Genomic DNA, 20,097 nt, shown 5'->3' with positions numbered 1-20,097 from the left:
TACCAGACAGTCTTAAAAAACAGAATAAAACCAAACAGACCACCTGGTATTGACCAAGGCACCAGAAATGATCACAGCAAACACAGACCTAACAATCCTGCAAAATCCTACTTACTAACATTTGGAGGTTCTAGTGCCAAATGGTAGGAGAGTTATCAAAGTCCTACAGCACAGATGGGACCCTTCAACCCAATGGGTCTGCTCAGACCTATCTTCATTAATCCACTATTCAACATTTGGCCTCTAGTCTTGAATATTGTGACTTTTCATCCACATATCTTTTCTGCTCTCCCAGGCTGCACATTCCGAATTCCCACTGCCCTCTGTGTGAAAAAATAATTTCCTCAAATCTCCCTGAAACCACCTGATTTTTACTTTATAAATGCCTCCTCTGGTTATTTAACCTTAAACTAAGGAGAATATCTGTTTTCTATCCACTTTGTCTATGCCTCTTGTAATTGTATGCACTACAATCATGTCTCCTACCACAAAGGCAATTTTCGATCCAACGTGCCAAGTTACCCTGGATCCCATTTTCTTTTATCATCATTATCATCATCCATATGGGACCTCGTTAAAGGCTTTGCTGAAATCCATATCAATTATATTAACTGCACTAGCCTCATCTACACATTTAGTCATCTCCTCAAAAATTCAATCAAAATTGTTAGGCATGTCCTCCCTCTAACAACACCATATTGACTATCCCTGATCAAACTTTGCCTCTCCAAGTGGAGATTAATGCTCTCCTGCAGAATTTCTTTTGACAGTTTCCGTCCCACTGATGTAAGATTCACTAGTCTTTAATCCTGGTTTATCTCTACCACCCTTCTTGAAAAGTGGAATTCCATTAGCTGTCCTCCAATCCTCTGACACTTCCCCATGGCCACAGAGGAATTAAAATTTTCAGTCAGCTCCTCTGTGATTTCTTCCTTCATCCCACAGCAGGCTGAGATATATCTCATCCGGACCGGTGGATTTGTCCACATTTAAGCCTGCCAAAGCCTCAAATACTTTCTCATTCCCTACTTCATTCTGTTCAAGAACCTCTCAGTCTTTCTCCCAAATTCTGTTCCTACAACCTCTTTCCACATGAGTGGCCTCCTTAAGTGTGTAACTCACTATCAGACAACTAAGAATCAATTTCCCCATGGGGTGACACAGTGACTCGGTGGCGAGCACTGCTGCCTCACAGTGTCACGGACCCAGGTTTGATTCCCGCCTCGGGCAACTGACTGTGTGGAGTTTACACATTCTCCCTCTCTCTGCGTGGATTTCCTCCAGGTGCTCCCGTTTCCCCCCCACAGTCCAAAGATGTGTAGGTTAGGTGCATTAGTTAGGGGTAAATGTAGAGTAATAGGTTGGGGGAATGGGTCTGGGCGGATTCCTCTTCGGAGGGTCGGTGTGGACTTATTGGACCGAAGGGCCTGTTTCCACACTGTAGGGTTTCAATGATTCATTCTACGAAAGCAGAAGTGAAGTACTCATTTAGTACCCAACAATATCCTCTGACTCCACACACAGATTGCCTCCTTGATCCCTAATAAACCCTATTCTTTTCCTCATCCCCCTAATATACTTGTAGAATATCTTGAAATTCTCCCTACATTTTCCTGCCATTGCTTTTCATGCCTACTCTTTGTTCTCAAATTACTTCCCCTGTACTTTCTGTACTGCTCTGGGGCTTCCATTGATTTGTTCCCTTTGCCTCCATTGATTTGTCTCACAGATGGTCAAACAACAGCCTGACATAGTCATGCTGGTGGTATCAGATAATACACACAATGTCCCAAAAAGAAAACATCAGCATCCCTCAGTACATTCTGTCTCACTATCCATCCTCAGCAATCTGTCAGCCGCAGATGCATACGTCCATGGCAGAATCAATGAGAGTGCACAGTCTATGTGGCCATCTTCATATACTCCATATTTAATAATGAAACAACTCACTGGAGGAGGGACACCACAAACATCTGCATTCCCAATAATGGAGGCGATTGGCAAGTCAGTGCAAAAAATAAGGCTGAAACATTTGCAGCAAACTGAGTGAATGATCCATCTCAATCTACTCCAGCAGACGCCAGCATCACAGAAGCTAGTCTTCAGCCAATTGGTATGAAATTGAAAAAATGGCAAGAGGCATTGGATACTGTAAAGGCAAAGGGCCCTGACAGCACACTGGCAATAATACTGAAGACGTCTGCTCCAGGACTTACCACACTTTGAGCCAAGTTGCTCCAGTCCAGCTGGATCACTGGCATCTACCTGACAATACCGAAAATTACCTAAGTGTGTCCTGCGCAAAAAGCAGAACAAGTCCAATCCGGCCAATACTGCCATCTGTCTACTGTTTCAACATGAAGACAAATAGTCAAATCAAATAAGCTTCCTTATCCTGCATTCGCAACACAGTAAAATTCAGATATTCAGTGATTCTCAAAATTGACCCCAATGGCTCCTAACCAAACTTTTTGAATAACCAGTACCAGTCTTTGTGAACAACCAATACCAGACACCAGGTTTATAGCTTAAACCAAAGATTTGCAATTTATTAAAATATGGTAGCTTCAGCAGAGCAAAGTCAAGCAATAGGTAATCTAACTCATTTCTATGATTAAAACCCAACCTTCTTTGATTCTAACTGCACCACCCAGCCCCTACATTCACACAAAGACAGACAGACACAGTTAAGGAATAAATCATAAATGAATTATAACTGGCCACTTTACTCAAGTAAACTCTATGAGCGAAAACATCACAGGCATTTGGGTTTGTGTCTTGCTTTGTTTTTAAGGATGCCGTTGCACACAATTAGCTTCCAGTAGGCTCCAAGAAATACTCATTTAACTTTTATAACTGTGATTCTATTCTATGCCCTTTCAATAATTTGATACTGTAGATTATTTTTTAGCTAAATTTGTGAATGTAGTAGAATTGTGCTGTGTAAATATCATGCAGATGATCAGATGGCATAAAAGTGATGAAGGGCTTTCCTGATGAAGGGCTCTTGCCAGAAACGCGGATTTTCTTGCTCCTCAGATGCTGCCTGACCGGCTGTGCTTTTCCAGCACCACACTCTCGACTCTGATCTCCAGCATCTGCAGTCCTCACTTTCACCTGGCATACAAGGTAATAAGAGGCATGGGTAGACTCAATACCCAGAGACTTTTCCCCAGGGCAGGATTGACTGCCACGAGGGGTCATAGTTTGAAGATATTAGGAAGAAGGTATAGAGGAGACGTCAGAGGAAGGTTCTTTACGCAGAGTTGTGAATATATGGAATGCATTGCCAGCAGTGGTGGTGGAAACAGAATCGTTACGGACATTTAAGTGACTGCTGGATATGCACATGGACAGCAGTGAATTGAGGGCTGCGTAGGTTAGGTTATTTTGTTTTAGATTAGGAATAATCCTCAGCACAACATCATGGGCCGAAGGGCCTGTTCTGTGCTGTACTTTTCTACGTTCTATGAAAGCGATGAACAGTGAGCAGAAACTAAGTTTTGTGTCAAAGTTCATTAGAGGCAAAAACAAAGAACAAAGAAAATTTACAGCCCAGGAACAGGCCCTTCGGCCCTCCAAGCGTGAGCCGACTCAAATTCATTGTCTAAACCTATCGCCCAATTCCTAAGCATCTGTATCCTTCTGCTCCCCACCTACTCATGCATCTGTCCTCACGCACCTTAAATGCATCTACTGTGCCTGCCTCTACTACCTCTTTTCAAGTCTTAATGAGTTAATTGGTTAAACCAACTTGGAAAATATGACACATTTGTGATGTTTACTATTTGTCAAGGTGATCATTTGCAGAAAACTGGATGTGTTAGGACTTGGAATATACAACCTCTTTGTATGTAAAGAATACAAAACATGTTATCTCACACCAAATGGCACGGTGGCACAGTGGTTAGCACTGCTGCCTCACAGTGCCAGGGACCTGGGTTCAATTCCCGACTCCACACTGACTGTGTGGAGTTTGCACATTCTCCCTGTGTCTGCGTGGATTTCCTCCGGGTGCTCCGGTTTCCTCCCACAGTCACAAAGATGTGCAGGTCAGGTGAATTGGCCATGCTAAATTGTCCATAGTGTTAGGTAAGGGGTAAATGTAGGGGTATGGGTGGGTTGTGCTTCGGCGAGTCGGTGTGGACTTGTTGGGCCGAAGGGCCTGTTTCCACACTGTAAAGTAATCTTATCAAACGTTTAGCTAGTTCAGAAAGTTGATTGATCAACAACTAGAAGTTGAGATGGAGGAGGCTGATCACCAGCCTGGTCAGATCTTCAGACAAGTCCATGTTGTAGGGCTCTCTTGTGATTATTAGCATTATTAGGGAAAAATCTTTGTAGTAATTTTGTAGTATATATTGCTTCAGTAAAGAACATTTCATATATTCTGTTGGGTTGGGTTATTGATATCCAGAGTAAACCCAACAGACCAGGGAAATTGAGAATAAAAGCCTTCAGGTCATGGAGGAGAAAGTGAGGTCTGCAGATGCTGGAGATCAGAGCTGAAAATGTGTTGCAGGGAACAGAAGAATCGACGTTTCGAGCATAAGCCCTTCTTCAGGAATCAGGTCATGGAGCCAGGAGAGTTGAACATAAAGAAATAACCAGGTTAGGTAATGGAAGGAACAATTGAAGTCTATGTGGAAATGAAGATTCCACTCAAGGAACAGTGGATTAAAACAATTTTCAGTGGTGAGGATACTGTTAAGGGAACCAAATCTACTTGTCTATTTGGAAGGCACATTTGGTTAATGGAATTTCAAAGAAAACAAATTGCAACAAGAGGAAGAGTAATTGAAATGAAATTTAGGAGAGACAGGCAGATGTGGTGTAGTTTTTGAAGAAACTTGAGGGGGAAAGGCAGGACAAACAGAGGAATCAGAAAAATATAGAAAGAGAGAAATAATGTAGCCAATCACAATTGTTGAAAGTCAGTGTATGCCAATTTAACAACAGTTTGACAGAAAAGGAATTAACATAGTGCTGCAGAGCTGAGGAATCAGAACAGCATTGTGCAGACCTGAAAAATAGTCTGGTCAAAGAAAGGTCCCAGAGACTGTATCAGGAGGAGAATCATGGCCCATTTCAGGATAGTGGACGTTACAGGAGGCTCTGAGGTGAACATGAGGGATAACATGTACAGTATGGGGGAGAGCTGTGAGGCAGGTATTAGTGATCTTGAGTCAAAGGATGAGGAAATGGTTGCTGAGGATGTCGAGTGAATAGCCCTCACATCAGAATCCCGTAAGTATCCAATGATGGCCCCTATAACACAGGACCAATGTAAGCCAGATGCCGGGTAGGGAAATAGAACATAAATACAATGTACCATATACCCCTGACTAATTACAGGCAATGGCTGAAACATTTCCTAAATTAGATTGTGGGAAGTACTCATTCAAGTGTTTCGTGGAGTAGGACAGAGGGTGACCCTCCATAATTAGGATGGGGAGAAATGGAAAATATTGTCATTTACTTTAATCAGTAGCTTGTTGGCTGCCTTTCCCACAAAAATGTCATTGACATTATGGAATGACAATTCAAGTTGTGATAAGTTCAAATAATTCATCTTTATTGTACATAACTAACATCACATTAATAACAAATATTTCAGTACAAAGCCTAAGTAACACAAACTCTTGAACATACGATACAGCTGTTGTCATCATTCTTGGGTTTAATTAATTTTTTCTTACTCTACACATCTTCAAAGTACGAATTACACAAAATGGCTAATTGTTTTAAAATATTATTCCATTTCATAACATATGCTAACTGTAAGACACATGACAGAAATCCATTTTTTTTTCATATGGAGGGCTTGTTAAGCTGCACATATCCTTCAAAATGTACAACTTTAAAATCTGAAATAAAATCGTAAATCAATGTGTGACAGCACAAATTGAAGTCTGTCTGGCCATTGTTTATTTAAAAGATGTTTGAAGTCTCTTATGATAGTCAAACAAATGTTCCCAACAAAAATAAAATGCACAAAAGGCAAAGATGTTCAAATTTAATAAATTTAGAATTAAAGAAACAATCATGTAATGCAATAAAGTGAAACAAACAACTGGATGCTGGAGATCTGAAATAAAAAGAAAGAAATTGCTGGAGAAACTCGGCAGTTCAGGCAGCATTTGAGGAGAGAAAGTAGAGTTAATGGTTCAAAATGTTAATGCTTCCCCTCACAGATGCTGCCAGACCTGCTGAATTCTGTAATGTAGTTAGCCAATCAGAGGCAGGGAACAAGGAAGCCATACTCCTGTTCAGAAGGAATCATGAGTCAGGAAGATTGGCAAAGAAAATTTGAAAAGAAATAAAAAATTACATTGGCAGAGAAGAAACTCCTCTGTTGCCATTGTTGGAGTCCCACGGCCTAACCTTCCATCCCATGGACACTTTTTTAAAAAGACACAGCACTCCTGTCTCCAAGCCATAAATAAAGATTATTACAAATATAGGGCTAAGTATCCATTCGGTCATTTTAATTGTGACTAGAAGTCTACTATTTAACTGGTTGCACTCTACATTATTTTTCCATTGCAAAAACTCCATAACCCACAACGGGCTCAATGTGATTTTATCACAAATGAATTTTCTTGTGGATCTTGGGACATTGAATACTTGATATATATTGACCTGCTGTATGATGTGCAGAAGAACAAGCTAGACTGTGCGATTTAGCACCTGAAAATGCTAGACTACATTCCTGGCATGGTCTCTTGGAGTCCCAGAACCTTTTTGTGCACTGCATACAGGTTGGACACTTCTACTGCTGACCAATTCCAGATTGTCCTATTGGTGGCCCTCTTCCTGTCCTGTGGAGAACCCCACTCATTGTGGCCCCATAGATGAAGGGGCACCTGACCTTCTCCAATCATATCACATGTTCTTGAATATTGATTGACCTTCAGGAGACCTTTAATGCATCATTAAAGAATGTCTCTATCAGTGTCTTATTACTACACTGATATTCCAACATATTGCATATATTTGCATCCAGGAGTTCTGGTGGGGGAGAAATGGGAGGTATTGAATCTATAATCTTATGCCTCAGAGGGTACATTCAATAGGTTATTACTAAATAAACAAAGTTGACAGTCAAAAAAATTTAAATTTTTCTTTCTCTGATAAACATATTGACATCCATTTTTATTTCCTTACACCAAGGAAATCGCAAAACTTAACTGCATCAGGAACACTAATGACAGACACAAGGCTCCATCAAGCAAGAGAGACAGTATACTTCAGGGGAGGAAGTTTGGTGCCCAAACCACAGAAATGGCCCTGCATGGGTAAGGTCAACACGAGGTCAGGTCCCATGATGTACAACGTTTGCGTAGGTGAGGCAGTCCTGAATCAGCACGTAGACCACATGAAAACTGTAAATTTGCAAACAGGGCAGGAACAAAACATAAAAGGCCCCCTCAGAGCAGATGGAAACGTTGTTGGAACCCATGATTCCTCCCTAACCCCATTGAAGAAAGTATGAGGTCTGAAATGGACACAGCAGACGTCGCAATCTCGACACCTCTACTGCCTAAAAGAGATAATGAATTTCTCCTGAAACGCTCTGGGCACAAGAGGCAGGCTATGATCCGATACATGCTGCCCATGTCTGAGGCTGAGACAGAGGAACCAGAGCTGGTGCAAAATCACCTCAGGAGAGGCTTAAAAAAAAAAGCCTATGTCCCTAGACTTCGAGGGGTAGGGATGAAATGATGAGGTCAGCCAAGTGAACCTCATAGAATATGAGTTCCCTGACTGGACCAGGTTAACAGGCCAAATCAGAGAGTCCTAGCTGACAGCAAAGAACAGGAGTGTCAGACGTTCTGTTGACTCTGAGAGCTGGCTCTGAAAATTTCAGACTGATGTCAAGTATTATGCACGTGTAAATAAAGGTTGACTTCGTGATGGGATACTGGCCTCTGTAGAGTTATTTCAACATATATCACTGAAGGGTGAGAGAACAGATTTATACAGATTGATCCACTAACGTAATCACCCTCTGCCATCTTAATTACATGATTAGTATTCATCATTGAGACAATGGCATGTTAAAACTCTACCTTATTGTGAATGTCACGTTTGCATTTGATCTTGACCTCACGAAGCAACCAGACAGACTTCCAGCAGATCAGAGGAAAGAAAGTAACATTTAAGTCATGACATGGAGGTGCCAGTGTTGGACTGGGCTGAACAATGTCAGAAATCACACGACACCAGGTTACAGTCCCACATGTCTATTTGAAATCATAAGCTTTTGGAGTGCACCTGAGAAAGGAACAGCACACCAAGAGTTTGTGATTTCACATAAACATATTGGTTTCTTCTGGTGTCGTGTGACTTCTGGTATTTAAATCATACCTTTCACTACTTTAGAACATCCTAAAACATCCTTCCAATCAGTTAAGTCTTTTTTGAAACATAGACATGGTTGAATGGTGAGGAGACTTTGATGATTTTCTCATTGCTTTTAGGATGGGAAGAGGTGCTTTCACTGTTGTCTGTTGTTTTGACCGAGATGAGCTAACTCAATAGAGAAGGGAACAAACTTTGGGTTAACATCTGTGTAGATTCAGAGGCAGAAATGTTGCCATTGAAATAGGAGTACCATGCATTCTTTAGGATAATCTGTACATGACAGCATATGAAATATTGCGTGGAATATTGTTATAGCGGCAAGTGGCCCAATGGCAGGAAATAGAACATAGAAAAGTACAGCACAGGCCCACAATGTTGTGCTGAGGATTATTCCTAATCTAAAATAAAATAACCTAACCCACGCACCCCTCAATTCACTGTGTATGTCCAGCAGTCGTTAAAATGTTCCTAGTGACTCTGCTTCCACCACCACCACTGGCAACGCATTCCATGTATTCACAACTCTCTGTGTAAAGAACCTTCCTCTGACGTCTCCTCTATACCTTCCTCCTAATATCTTAAAACTTTGATCCCACGTGCCAGTCAATCCTGCCCTGGGGAAAGGTCTCTGGCTATTGACTCTACGCATGCCTCTCAAATGAACAGAGTTTCAGTTCAGAGGTGCGACAGCTGGCCAAACGCAATCTGGGTAGTGGTCAATTAGCTGTGCAGATTTGAGGGGTCTAGCCAATTGTAAGATGCCGTATATAATTGGTATTTGTTATGATACAATGGTGTCATTCGGACTGTCTCAGCTGCACGTCTTGAGTGATGCCACTCCCTCCCAAAGAATTGCTGACACATTGTTCTAAAGTATGCACATGTCAGCAGTAAGAATGTTTAGCCTGATGGTTCAGCAGTGCCTCCCTGCAGATTTTTCTCCAAATTGTAACCCTCCTACATGTATCTGGACATTTCTGAAATTCAGTCCTGACATTGGATCCAATTTCACAAAAGGCTCAATGACTTCCTGTCCCTCATGAGGATTAAGTGACTACACTGATTCACTGCAAAGTAGCAGTAGCATCAAGTGCTATAAATGTGCAAGAGATATGACAGGCAGGAGTTTAGGTTTTAAGCGTCAGTGGTAAGTGACACATGAGGACTGCATATGAGTGAGCTACTACAGGTTATGAAGCTTGTACCAGTTGTGGAGTGTGAATGTGTAATACATTTCGAATAGGGGTATCTGAGATTAGCGAAAAGACTTTGCTGTCTATTGCTGTCCATCTGTCTGCCTGCAAAAGGAAAGTATTTTCCATCAGTGATCAGAGACTGATGGTGGTGCTCCTGAGCTTTTATACTGACCCTTCTACAGGAAGAGATGGTCAACCTGGCTGAAGAGCAAGAATGGATGCTCAATTCCTGACGACCAGGCAAGAGTAACAACAGAAGAGTTGGAATATCTGCAAATGGGTATCAAGAACTGGGCAGACAGGAGAAATGACACTGAACTGGGAAATGGGACTGTGCATACCCTCTAACTAATTCTTTGCGCTTTGCACCACAGGTTCTCACATTCAGAAGCCATGTCAAACTCAGTTTTCTGCAAGCCAGAATTCCAGCTCTCTAGGTGATGACATGAAACATTCACGTACTCTCTTATCCTGCACCAGTGCAGAGACAGTTCCATCAGTGGGCATGAATTCTTGATCACACTCAGAGTCACAATCTGGTGAGTATATGACAGCCAAACAGCAGCTGTTGGAGGATGTGACAGCTGTGGTTCCTGATCAGCATCTGGCAAAGATTCCAAGGCTTTGCAAAGCATATAGTGGAGTAGTCCATGCAAGCTATCAGTTCTGTCAGGGCTCCAGAATATGAGTGCCGAGATTTCCCCTTGGAGAGGCTAGCGATTGCTGTGGCGTAGCAAGGTCAGAATAAAAGCACAACACCTGCCAGATATATGCTTGGACCCTCACTTCAGTGTTCTGGCCACAGGTTCTATGCCCCACTGGACATTAGCTAGGTAAGAGGGAATGAGGCACCTCAGTATCCACAAGCCCCTTTTTGTCCTGAACTCTGAAAGGTTCATCATGCCTTGGAAATCTACCTGAAGCATGCCATCTCAGGGTTGTCCAAGAGTCTGCTGGTCCTCCTTCTTCTCCACTCTGCCAGTTTCCAGTTGGTGAAGCTGGCAACCCCAGTATCTGTGATCCTTGAGCCACCCATCATCAACCTTGATAAAGCGTGCATTGATCTTGAGCTGTCCCCTGACATCATATACCTAACAACTGTCACCCTCTATCTTACCTCTACTCATGTGATCTGCAACTAGTTACTCATGACTCTCCCAACCTCACCACTGACCTGCCCCAATTGCCCATGCTCTCCTTTCTCTGAGTTGCTTCCAATTCAATTGCGAGCTGAACTCAATAAAACTGCTAAGCTTCCTGTCCCATGTTTCAACATACGTCGCATGCAAGAAGACTGGCTCTTACTCACTCTAAATTCAGCAGGAAATCTGTGTCACTTGTTTCATGCCACCAAACATGGATATAAAGGCACATAGAACATAGAACAGTACAGTGCAGTAGAGGCCTATCAGCCCATGATGTTGTGCCAAGAATTTACCTTAATCTAAGACCAACCTAACCTACACACCCCTCAATTTACTGCTGTCCATGTGCTTGTCCAGCAGTCGCTTAAATGTCCCTAATGTGTGCATTCCATGCACCCACCACTCTCTGCGTAAAGAACCTACCTCTGACATTTCCCCGATACCTTCCTCCAATCACCTTAAAATTATGACCCCTAATGACAGCCATTTCTGCCCTGGGGAAAAGTCTCTGGCTATCTGCTTTATCTATGCCTCTCATTACCTTAAAAACCTCTGTCAAGTCACCTATCTTCCTTCTTCGCTCCAGTATGAAAAGTCCAAGCTCACTCAACCTCTCTTCATAAGACATGCCCTCCAATCCAGGCAGCATCCTGGTAAATCTCCTCTGCTCCCTCTCTAAAGATCTACATTCTTCCTATAATGAGGCGACCAAAACTGGACACAATATTCCAAGTGCGGTCTAACCAGACTTTTGTAGAACTGTAGCAAAACCTCACGGCTTAACTCAATCCCCCTGTTAATGAAAGCCAAAACACTGTACGCCTTCTTAACAACCCTATCAACTTGGGTGGCAACTGTGAGAGATCTATGTACGTGAACCTCAAGATCCTGCTGTTCCTCCACACTGTCAAGAATCTTGCCTTTAACCCTGTATGCAACATTCAAATTCGACCTTCCAAAATGCATCACTTCGCATTTATCCAGGATGAACTCTATCTGCCATTTCTCAGCCCAGCTCTGCATCCTGTCAATGTCTTGTTGTAGCCTGCAATAGCCCTTGACACTATCTACAACATCACCAACGTTTGTGTCATTGGCAAACTTACTAACTCACCCTTCCATTTCTTCATCCAAGTCATTTAAAAAAACTACAAAGAGCAGAGGCTCAAGAACACATCCCTGCGGGACACCACTGGTCACTGACCTCCAGGCGGAATACTTTCCACCCACTACCACTCACTGTCTTCTTTTGGCCAGCTAATTCTGTATCCGGGCAGCCAAACTTTCCTGTATCCCATTCCTCCTAACTTTCTGAATGAGCCTACTGAGGGAAACCTTATCAAATGCCCTACTGAAATCCATACATCACATGTTTGTTAATGACTTAATCACGAAGGTACAACTTAGTCTGGTGACTCTGTGTTTTAAGAATATGCATGGCATGTTAATACACCGGATATAAATTTCTGCTGCTTGCCATTGAAACCATGATCCACCTTTACTCTGCTAATTTGCTTTTCAGCATTCATCCCACTATCAGGAAACAGACACTTCATTTCCTGCATAGTTAAGTGCCCTACCTGTATCACTTCATGCTCCATGGATCTTCATTTGATTCCATCCTCTTATCTTTAACTGTCTCCTGAAATTGTTATAGTACAGTCAAAATATATTGATTTCTGTACAGCTTTTATCCATCAATATATTAACATCAAATATGCACAGACTTGGATATACTGAATATTTTCCAATAAGATAACATCGTAAAACAATCCACTCATGAATCATGTAATCACACGTAATTTTCACAAAATAAAGTCCATTTTGGTGCATCATGCTTTGGCACCATTTCACTGCCAAATGTTGTCAGTCTTTTCTTCCAGCGGCCCAGTGTAAGTGTTTTTAAGCCTGGTTTGTTCCAGCAGTGGTAGATTTATGTCTTAGAAAATAGTTTCCTTTTAGAAATACCGGCTGACTATGGTAAATCTTTCCAAAATTGTCATGCATCACATTTACAGCAATATTACAATACTGGCAACAGAATTCCACAGCTTACTGGTAAAGAGAATATGGCTGTCACATAAAACTTCTAAAACATCTTGGAACAATCTGCACATGCTGCTTTGCCTGTAACAGTAATTAACATGGAAAAAGAAAAACATGTTATTTATACAATGATAGCTTCCTCAATAAAATGTTTTCGATTTCCTTCTAATGCTGACTTACAGTCTGCTCAAAAAACCAATTCTACTCATATTCTCTGCTGCTGGAGGCACGTGGGAAATAGGATAAATTAGCTTCTCCTTTATTTCCCTCTCTGACTGAAGGAAATGCTACTTCTTCACCCCTCCTTTGACAATTTTGATGAAACAAATATCACTGTAAACAGCTCTTTATATGCCAATCAGTTTGAAAATAAAATATCTGCATCATTTAACTAAGGTTACTGGAGGGAAACTATGATGGGCTGTGCTCGAGTCTTCCTTATTCCAAGAGTAAATAAAGAGTTGGAAGTTGTATGAGTGTAATTTCTCCATCCTCGGTTTGCTCTCATGCAGTTGTGACCACAGGAAGGACAGTTTTACTCACAATCGTGTAGAAATCAAAAATAAAGTTAGAATGAATCACTTATTCAAAATATTTAAAATTTTGGAAGTTTCATAGTCCTTAAACCAATAATTTATGATTGTGATTTTTCTCCAATGTATGATCCTTCCTAATATTTGTTTGCTGAGGCCACGTAGACCAATTGCTATTTATTTTGCAGAAGCCAAGATTTTGGAATCACTTCATCTCAAACAATTTGTGTTGCTTGTTTCAGCGAACTCTTGGAAATCTCTGTCTGCATGGTTGACATAGCAATAGCTTCATAGTCCTCCTCTCGAGAGCTGCACTTGCAGTAATGGAGAATTGAACGCAAGTCCCTCTGGAAGTTTTTATTGAGGAATCCATAGAAGATGGGGTTTGTGCAGGTCGACAGCATGGCTGTCAGATGACATATGGAGAAAACTAGATTGTGATGGCAATTATTGATGGCCTCATAGTTCCAATCAAAAACCGCATTGAAGATGTTGAGGGGAAGCCAGCAGACTGCAAACGCTACTACAATGGAAATAAGCATAATGTTGATTCTTCTGTTTTCATCTGCCCTGTACTTGTTCTCTCTCATCTTCTCCATCATGTTGTTTCTCCTCTTTAGACGCACATATATCTTTTGAAGAAAAAACAAATTTTCAATTTATATTTAGCCACTCAACTCACACCTATTTATAACATTCACAACATTCTCTCCTAGTGATCAGCTATTACTCGGTAATATCCTATAATCATGAAATGGCTCCCCGGTCAGCTGGTTAATGGACTCTAAGCCGAGCCATTAGGACAGAGACACCAATGCCATGCCATACCAGTGTCTGCTTGAGTTAACACAATGGCAGCAAGAGTGCCTCAATTGAATTGAATTTATTGTCATGTGTACCGAGGCACAGTGAAAAGCTTTTGTCTTGCGAGCAATACAGGCAGGTCACAGAGTTAAGTAGCATAGATAGTAAAAACATAGTAGATGCGTAACAACTGAGTTTCTGTACTTAGGGGTTATGCTGTGTAATTTTGAGTACAATTTATATTTTAAAATACAAATGGCAGCAAATGTGAGATGCTTCTAAGATAGTATAGTAATCTGATCAGCTGTTTAATTTATATAGTAAACAGACAGAATTTAAATTGTTTCTATCACCAACTTACTGTAAGTCTTTGATCAGATGAAGACAGAATCTGAATCCGTTGTAATGGCCTTTTGTTTGAACAGTCAAAGGAGAGTCAGCATCTATGCTAACGAATGAAGAATGGCCAATGGCAAGGTGTCAAAGGACACCTAATGCTAATAGAGACATATCTGCCAAGGAGATAAAGCACTGCAGAGTATGTCCAGGAGATGAAATAACAGTAAAAGAAGAAAACAAATTGTCATGATATTTGTACTTATTTCAGGCTATGAAATTATAGGATGCATAATCATTAATTGGCAACCATCAAATGCTTAATATGCTTCCGTAAATAAAATGCATCTTTATTTTTAGCTGAGGTGTTAGCAATCATTTAGGAGAAATGGGTTAAAAATAAAAGAGAATTTCAGTCTTTCATCTGCCATTCTAATATCTCTGTGATCATCAACTTCTATCAATGAACCAGATCATAGATACGAAGTGTTAAACAAATCCTTGACATTGTAAAACCAGATCAAGAAATTTACAGTATCTATCTTCCAACAAATATGATATTGGACATCTAGGCCAAGCCTGTCAATTCAACTAGTCAGAGGTCATAACCAGAGACTGTTTCCCTTCAACCAAATCATATCCCAGACGTCTAACCAATCAGATCACAATAAAGTGCATCCAGGAGGTAAGACTTGTGTAAATCGTTGAACAACACCATGGGAGATCATTTTTTAAAAAAAATACTATTTATAATTACCTTGGAAAATTTCAGTTCTTCAATTCAGAATGACAGTTAAAAACAATTTAAATTGGGTCTGTTTACGACATAAATTAAACAGTTTAATCAGATTACTACCTTAGAAGCATCACACATTCGCTGCCCTATGTATTTTAAAATGTAATCCATATTCAAAAGTACACAGGGATAGTCAATTGAACTTTTGAATCCACAGGGCCTGGAATTCTGCCGTCTCTGTATATTCAACCCAAGAATGAAAATTGGAGCTATGGTTTTGTCATCACCAAACAATATGAAATTTTACTTCATGATTGTAAAGAAAAGAGGTGAATTGATATGAATAACATATGCTAAAGCTAGATGAAAGGAAAATCAAAGCTGTAGCTTTATAATTGCTTTCATTTTCAATCAGAACAACACATGAAAATAAGCAGTGTGAAACTGAACTGCTGTCATAGAATCCCAACAGTGTAGAAATTGGCCATAAAGCCCAACAAGTCCACACAGGCTCTCTGAAGAGCATCCCACTCTGTCTAGCCCCACTGCCCTATCCCTAACCCTGCATTTCCCATGGCTAATCTACCTAACCAATACATCCCTGCACACTATAAGCAATATAGCATGGCCAGTCCACCTAACTCGCGCTCCTTTGGACTGTGGGAGGAACCAGAAGGAGACCCATGCAGGCACGGGGAGAACGTGCAAACTCTACACAGTCAGTTGCCCAAGGCGAGAATTGAACCCGGGTCCCTGGCACTGTGAGGCAGCAGTGCTGTCAGGAAGCAATAGTTTATTTAATAGCTCGTTACACAGCTAGGTGGTCATTTTGTTGTTTCTGATTTCAAAATACTTATATAATGGAAAATCGGGATATAACTCACACCTTAAATTAAGGGCAATGATATTGCTACTGTTTATACTTTGAATTGGGCTACTTTTCTTAAATTATATTCATTCCAATAAACCATGGCTCTTCACTGAAAATCTTGTCCAACATCTGGATGATAGTGAAGAGGTGAAAATAGAGTGAAAAATGACCATACCCATTGTTTATAAAATATCTTAGGGAAATAAGGAAATGCATAATTTAAAACTGGTTATTACTAGATGCATTCCATATTAGCTATTTTATCTATAGAGTCATAGAGATTGACAGCACAGAAAAAGACCCTTCAGTCCATCATGTCCATGCTAATAGAAACAACCACCTAAGTGTTCTAATCCCACTCTCCAGCACTTGGCCCATACCTGGTATACCTTGACATCAGAAATGCACATTTAAATATTTCTGAAGTATCTTGAGGTTCTGTGCTTTGCAGGCAGTGAATTCCAAATTCCCACCACCTTCTGGTTGCACAAAGTTTTCCTCACATCTCCTATAAACATTGTACTCCTTACCTTAATCCTATGATTCCAGTCATTGAACCCTTCATCAAGGGAAAATATCTTTTCCTGGCTTACCTTGCATTGCTCTTTTGAATGTTACTGCTCAATCTGTTTCCACCTCCTTTTATGATAAACAATTCAGATGTTAAGAAATCATTGCCTGAGAAAAATTCTCATGTTATCTCTGGCTCTTTCATCATTGATCTTAAACCTGTATCCTCTAATGACACAACTACCAATAGGAGCAGCTTGTCCTTACTTACTCTATCAAGAGCATGATTAATTCTGAATAACTCTATTAAAACTTATATTGATCTTCTCTGCTCCAAGAACAATGCCAGCTTTTCTCATCCATCTATCTGCCTAAAGTTCCTCATTCTTGGTACTGTTCTGGTATTAGATTAGATTAGATTAGATTAGGTTCCCTACAGTATGGAAACAGGCCCTCTGGCCAAACCAGTCCACACCGACCCTCCGAAGAGTAACCCACCCTGACCCATCTCCCTCTGACTAATGCACCTAACACTATGGACAATTTAGCATGGCCAATTCACCTGACCTGCACATCTTTGGACTGTGGGAGGAAACCGGAGCACCCAGAGGAAACCCCGCAGACACTGGGAGAAGGTGCAAACTCCACACAGACTGGTGGAGTCTGTAAATCTCCCCAGTTTGATATCTAGGACTCTTATATAGTGTGATGTATGTAAACGAACATAGTAATCTGTCACTTATGAAGATTTCATTACTTTTATAGTCTATGCCTGTGTTTATAAAACCAAGAATGTTGTTTTTTAAAATTGACTTATAAAGCTAACCTGTCAACTTTAAAGATTCCTTTATGCAAATCTAGGTCTCACTGCTCCTTTAAAACCGTACCATTTAGTATACATCCTCAATCCCCATTCTTCATTCCATAATAAATCACATCACACTATTTTGCATTAATATTCCTCTGCCTTGTACTGCCCATTTGACTAATTTATCTTAGTCCTCCTGAACCCCTGAAATCTGCAACTATCTGACTTAATGTGTATCACTTCTCAGAATTTTATGTCTACAAATTTTGAGATTCTGCTGTATAATTCTAGGCCTAATGAGTATGATACATCAAAAGAAGTATTGGGCCTAATGCAGTCTCCCAGGATATATTATTATATATTTTCCTCCTGTCTAAACAAAAGTCACATCTCTCTTCTTTCTGCTGCACAACCAATTTTGTATCACATCTGTGATGTGGCAATTTATCCAATACATTTTGAAAGTTCAGCATCAACTTCTGGATTTTTGAGGTTATAGAAATACATTTCCAACTGTAAGATCTTACATCTGATCATTCCTGGAATTCTGGTACCTTCCGAATTGGAGCAGCAACTTGCAGGTACAGGATGTGAATCTGAAATAAGCATCGCATACTGCATACGTAAAGCAGTGTCCAAATGGAAGTTTTTGAACCACAATTGTAATTGAGGTTAGGTCATTAAGTATATTCAAGACTGAGATAGACAGAATTCTAAACATAAAGGAATGAAGGGTTATGAGATAAGGGACAAAAGTGGAGTTGAGAATTATCAGATCAGAAAGGTGGCACAGTAGTTTAGTGGGTATCACTGCTGCCTCACCACGACAGGGACCTGGGTTTAATTTAATTTGTGCGACTGTGTGTGGAGTTTGCACATTCTACCCATGTCTGTGTGGGTTTCCTCCAGGTACTCTAGTTTTCTCCCACAGTCCAAAGATATGTAGGTTAGGTGGATTGGCCTTTGTAGGTGCCCGGTTTCAAGGAAAGGGTATGGGACTAGATTTGGATGGGATGTTCTTTGGAGGGTCAGTATTGAATTGATGGGCTGAATGGCCTGCTTCCATGCTACAGAGATTCTATGTCATTGAATGGAGGATCAGCCTGCATGATAGGTTGAATGACTTACATCTGCTCCTACCTCTTATGTTCTATGGTCTGGTTACAATCTAAGTCCAGATCAATGACTATGTGTACATCATTCCATTCATTGTTTAATGGAAACTAATGATAGTTGAATTTTTCTATCAATGGTTTTAAACCTCTCATTTATTCATGAACGTTCATTAGGAGCTCTGCACAGAATTGATTTGGATCATGAACTAAATTACTGTCCCCACTTAAATTGTTTTTGGGAAGGAGAGAAAAGAAAAGGATAACAGTAACTGTTGAGATAGAGCTCTGAGTTCCAACTGAGCCTTTGGGATGCACATTACTTAGAAGCAACTAGGTGATGTTTTTACTACTTTCATTAACTCCTACAGGAACTTTTTTACTTATGCTTCTGAAATATACTTGCACACAGAAGTTTGTGTTTTTAACTACATAACTTCCAGTAAATAATACCTGAGTAAAAAAAAACTATGGAGAAACTCATAAGAAGAAAAATGCTTCAATTTTCAAAATGACAGCTTTGTTTATTGTAAAATCAAAATGTACTAAATGTATCAAAATTCTGGTACTCAGTTCCCCATGGTATTTATACATTACCAATACCAGGAGCAAAGTTCCTTGCTGTGAAAGTCAAAAGTTTGTTTTTTTATTTTCCTTCTTGGTATCACACCGAATGAAGAGAATTGGCAGGAATTGTGATCAGTTTTGTTAGAGATTCAAGTGCAAGGTCACAGCAAATGTCTGTTAGAGTGAACGTCTGTTCAAGTCACATGAGTTTTCTTGCTCATTCACTGTGATGTTAAACAGTAGACCGACTAAGATTAAATATGTGTCAGATCACAGAAAATTAAAGAAAAATTAGGAGTAGATAAGAAAACTGATTAATGTAGATGCTTCTCAAAAGGAATTAACGCTTTTGTAGGCACAACACTCTTCATGTTGTAATTTCAGGATTTTGTAATTAAAACAAATTTAAATGTATAAAGGTGGCTTTCAATATAAAGTATGTTATCAATTGAATGTTTAGTGGGTGGCACGGTGGCACAGTGGTTAGCACTGCTGCCTCTCAGCGCCAGAGACCTGGGTTCAATTCCCACCTCAGGCGACTGACTGTGTGGAGTTTGCACATTCTCCCCGTGTCTGCGTGGGTTTCCTCCGGGTGCTCCTGTTTCCTCCCACAGTCCAAAGATGTGCAGGTTAGGTGAATTGGCCGTGCTAAATTGCCCGTAGTGTTAGATTAAAGGGGTAAATGTAGGGGTATGGGTGGGTTGCGCGTCGGTGTGGACTTGTTGGGCCGAAGGGCCTGTTTCCACACTGTAAGTAATCTAATTAGCTATATCATTAGTACAGCTATTTATAATAAATGGTTTATTCTTTTAACTGGAGATCTTAAATATCCTGAAAATTTCCTATGGGGTAGGAAATGAAGGGTAAAACTCACATGATGTCATGCTCCTGATTCAGAAGCCTACATGCTGTGTGACAGAGAGACCAGTAAATTAGGTAACATCTGATTCATTCCCTGACTCGAAAGTTCCAGTGTGTGGAGATCCATGTTTGGAGTACAAATAAGAAAGGGATATAATTTACAGAGTGCAATGTGCTATGGAAAAAGCCTGGAATAACTGAAGAG

General features: G+C 40.5%; 1 protein-coding gene across 6 annotated transcripts in view; it reads right to left on the bottom strand.

The window, feature by feature from the left end:
* Positions 1–5,554: 5,554 nt before the first annotated feature.
* Positions 5,555–20,097, bottom strand: part of LOC122554187 (neuropeptide Y receptor type 1) — a 50,822-nt gene continuing 36,279 nt past the window's right edge. For all 6 annotated transcript variants that reach the window (XM_043698856.2, XM_087976867.1, XM_043698832.2 and 3 more), the window contains one exon: positions 5,555–13,919. In XM_043698856.2, the coding sequence (XP_043554791.1) occupies positions 13,503–13,919 (417 nt within the window). In that variant the 3' untranslated portion in view covers positions 5,555–13,502. The remainder of the gene's footprint in view (positions 13,920–20,097) is intronic.

The sequence above is a fragment of the Chiloscyllium plagiosum genome, unplaced genomic scaffold, assembly GCF_037043375.1.
Source record: "Chiloscyllium plagiosum isolate Xiang-an unplaced genomic scaffold, Cpla_swu_hap1 HiC_scaffold_1, whole genome shotgun sequence".
Classification (NCBI taxonomy): Eukaryota; Metazoa; Chordata; class Chondrichthyes; order Orectolobiformes; family Hemiscylliidae; genus Chiloscyllium; species Chiloscyllium plagiosum.
The sequence above is the reverse complement of the archived record's forward strand: the minus strand, read 5'-3'. Positions and strand labels throughout refer to the sequence as shown.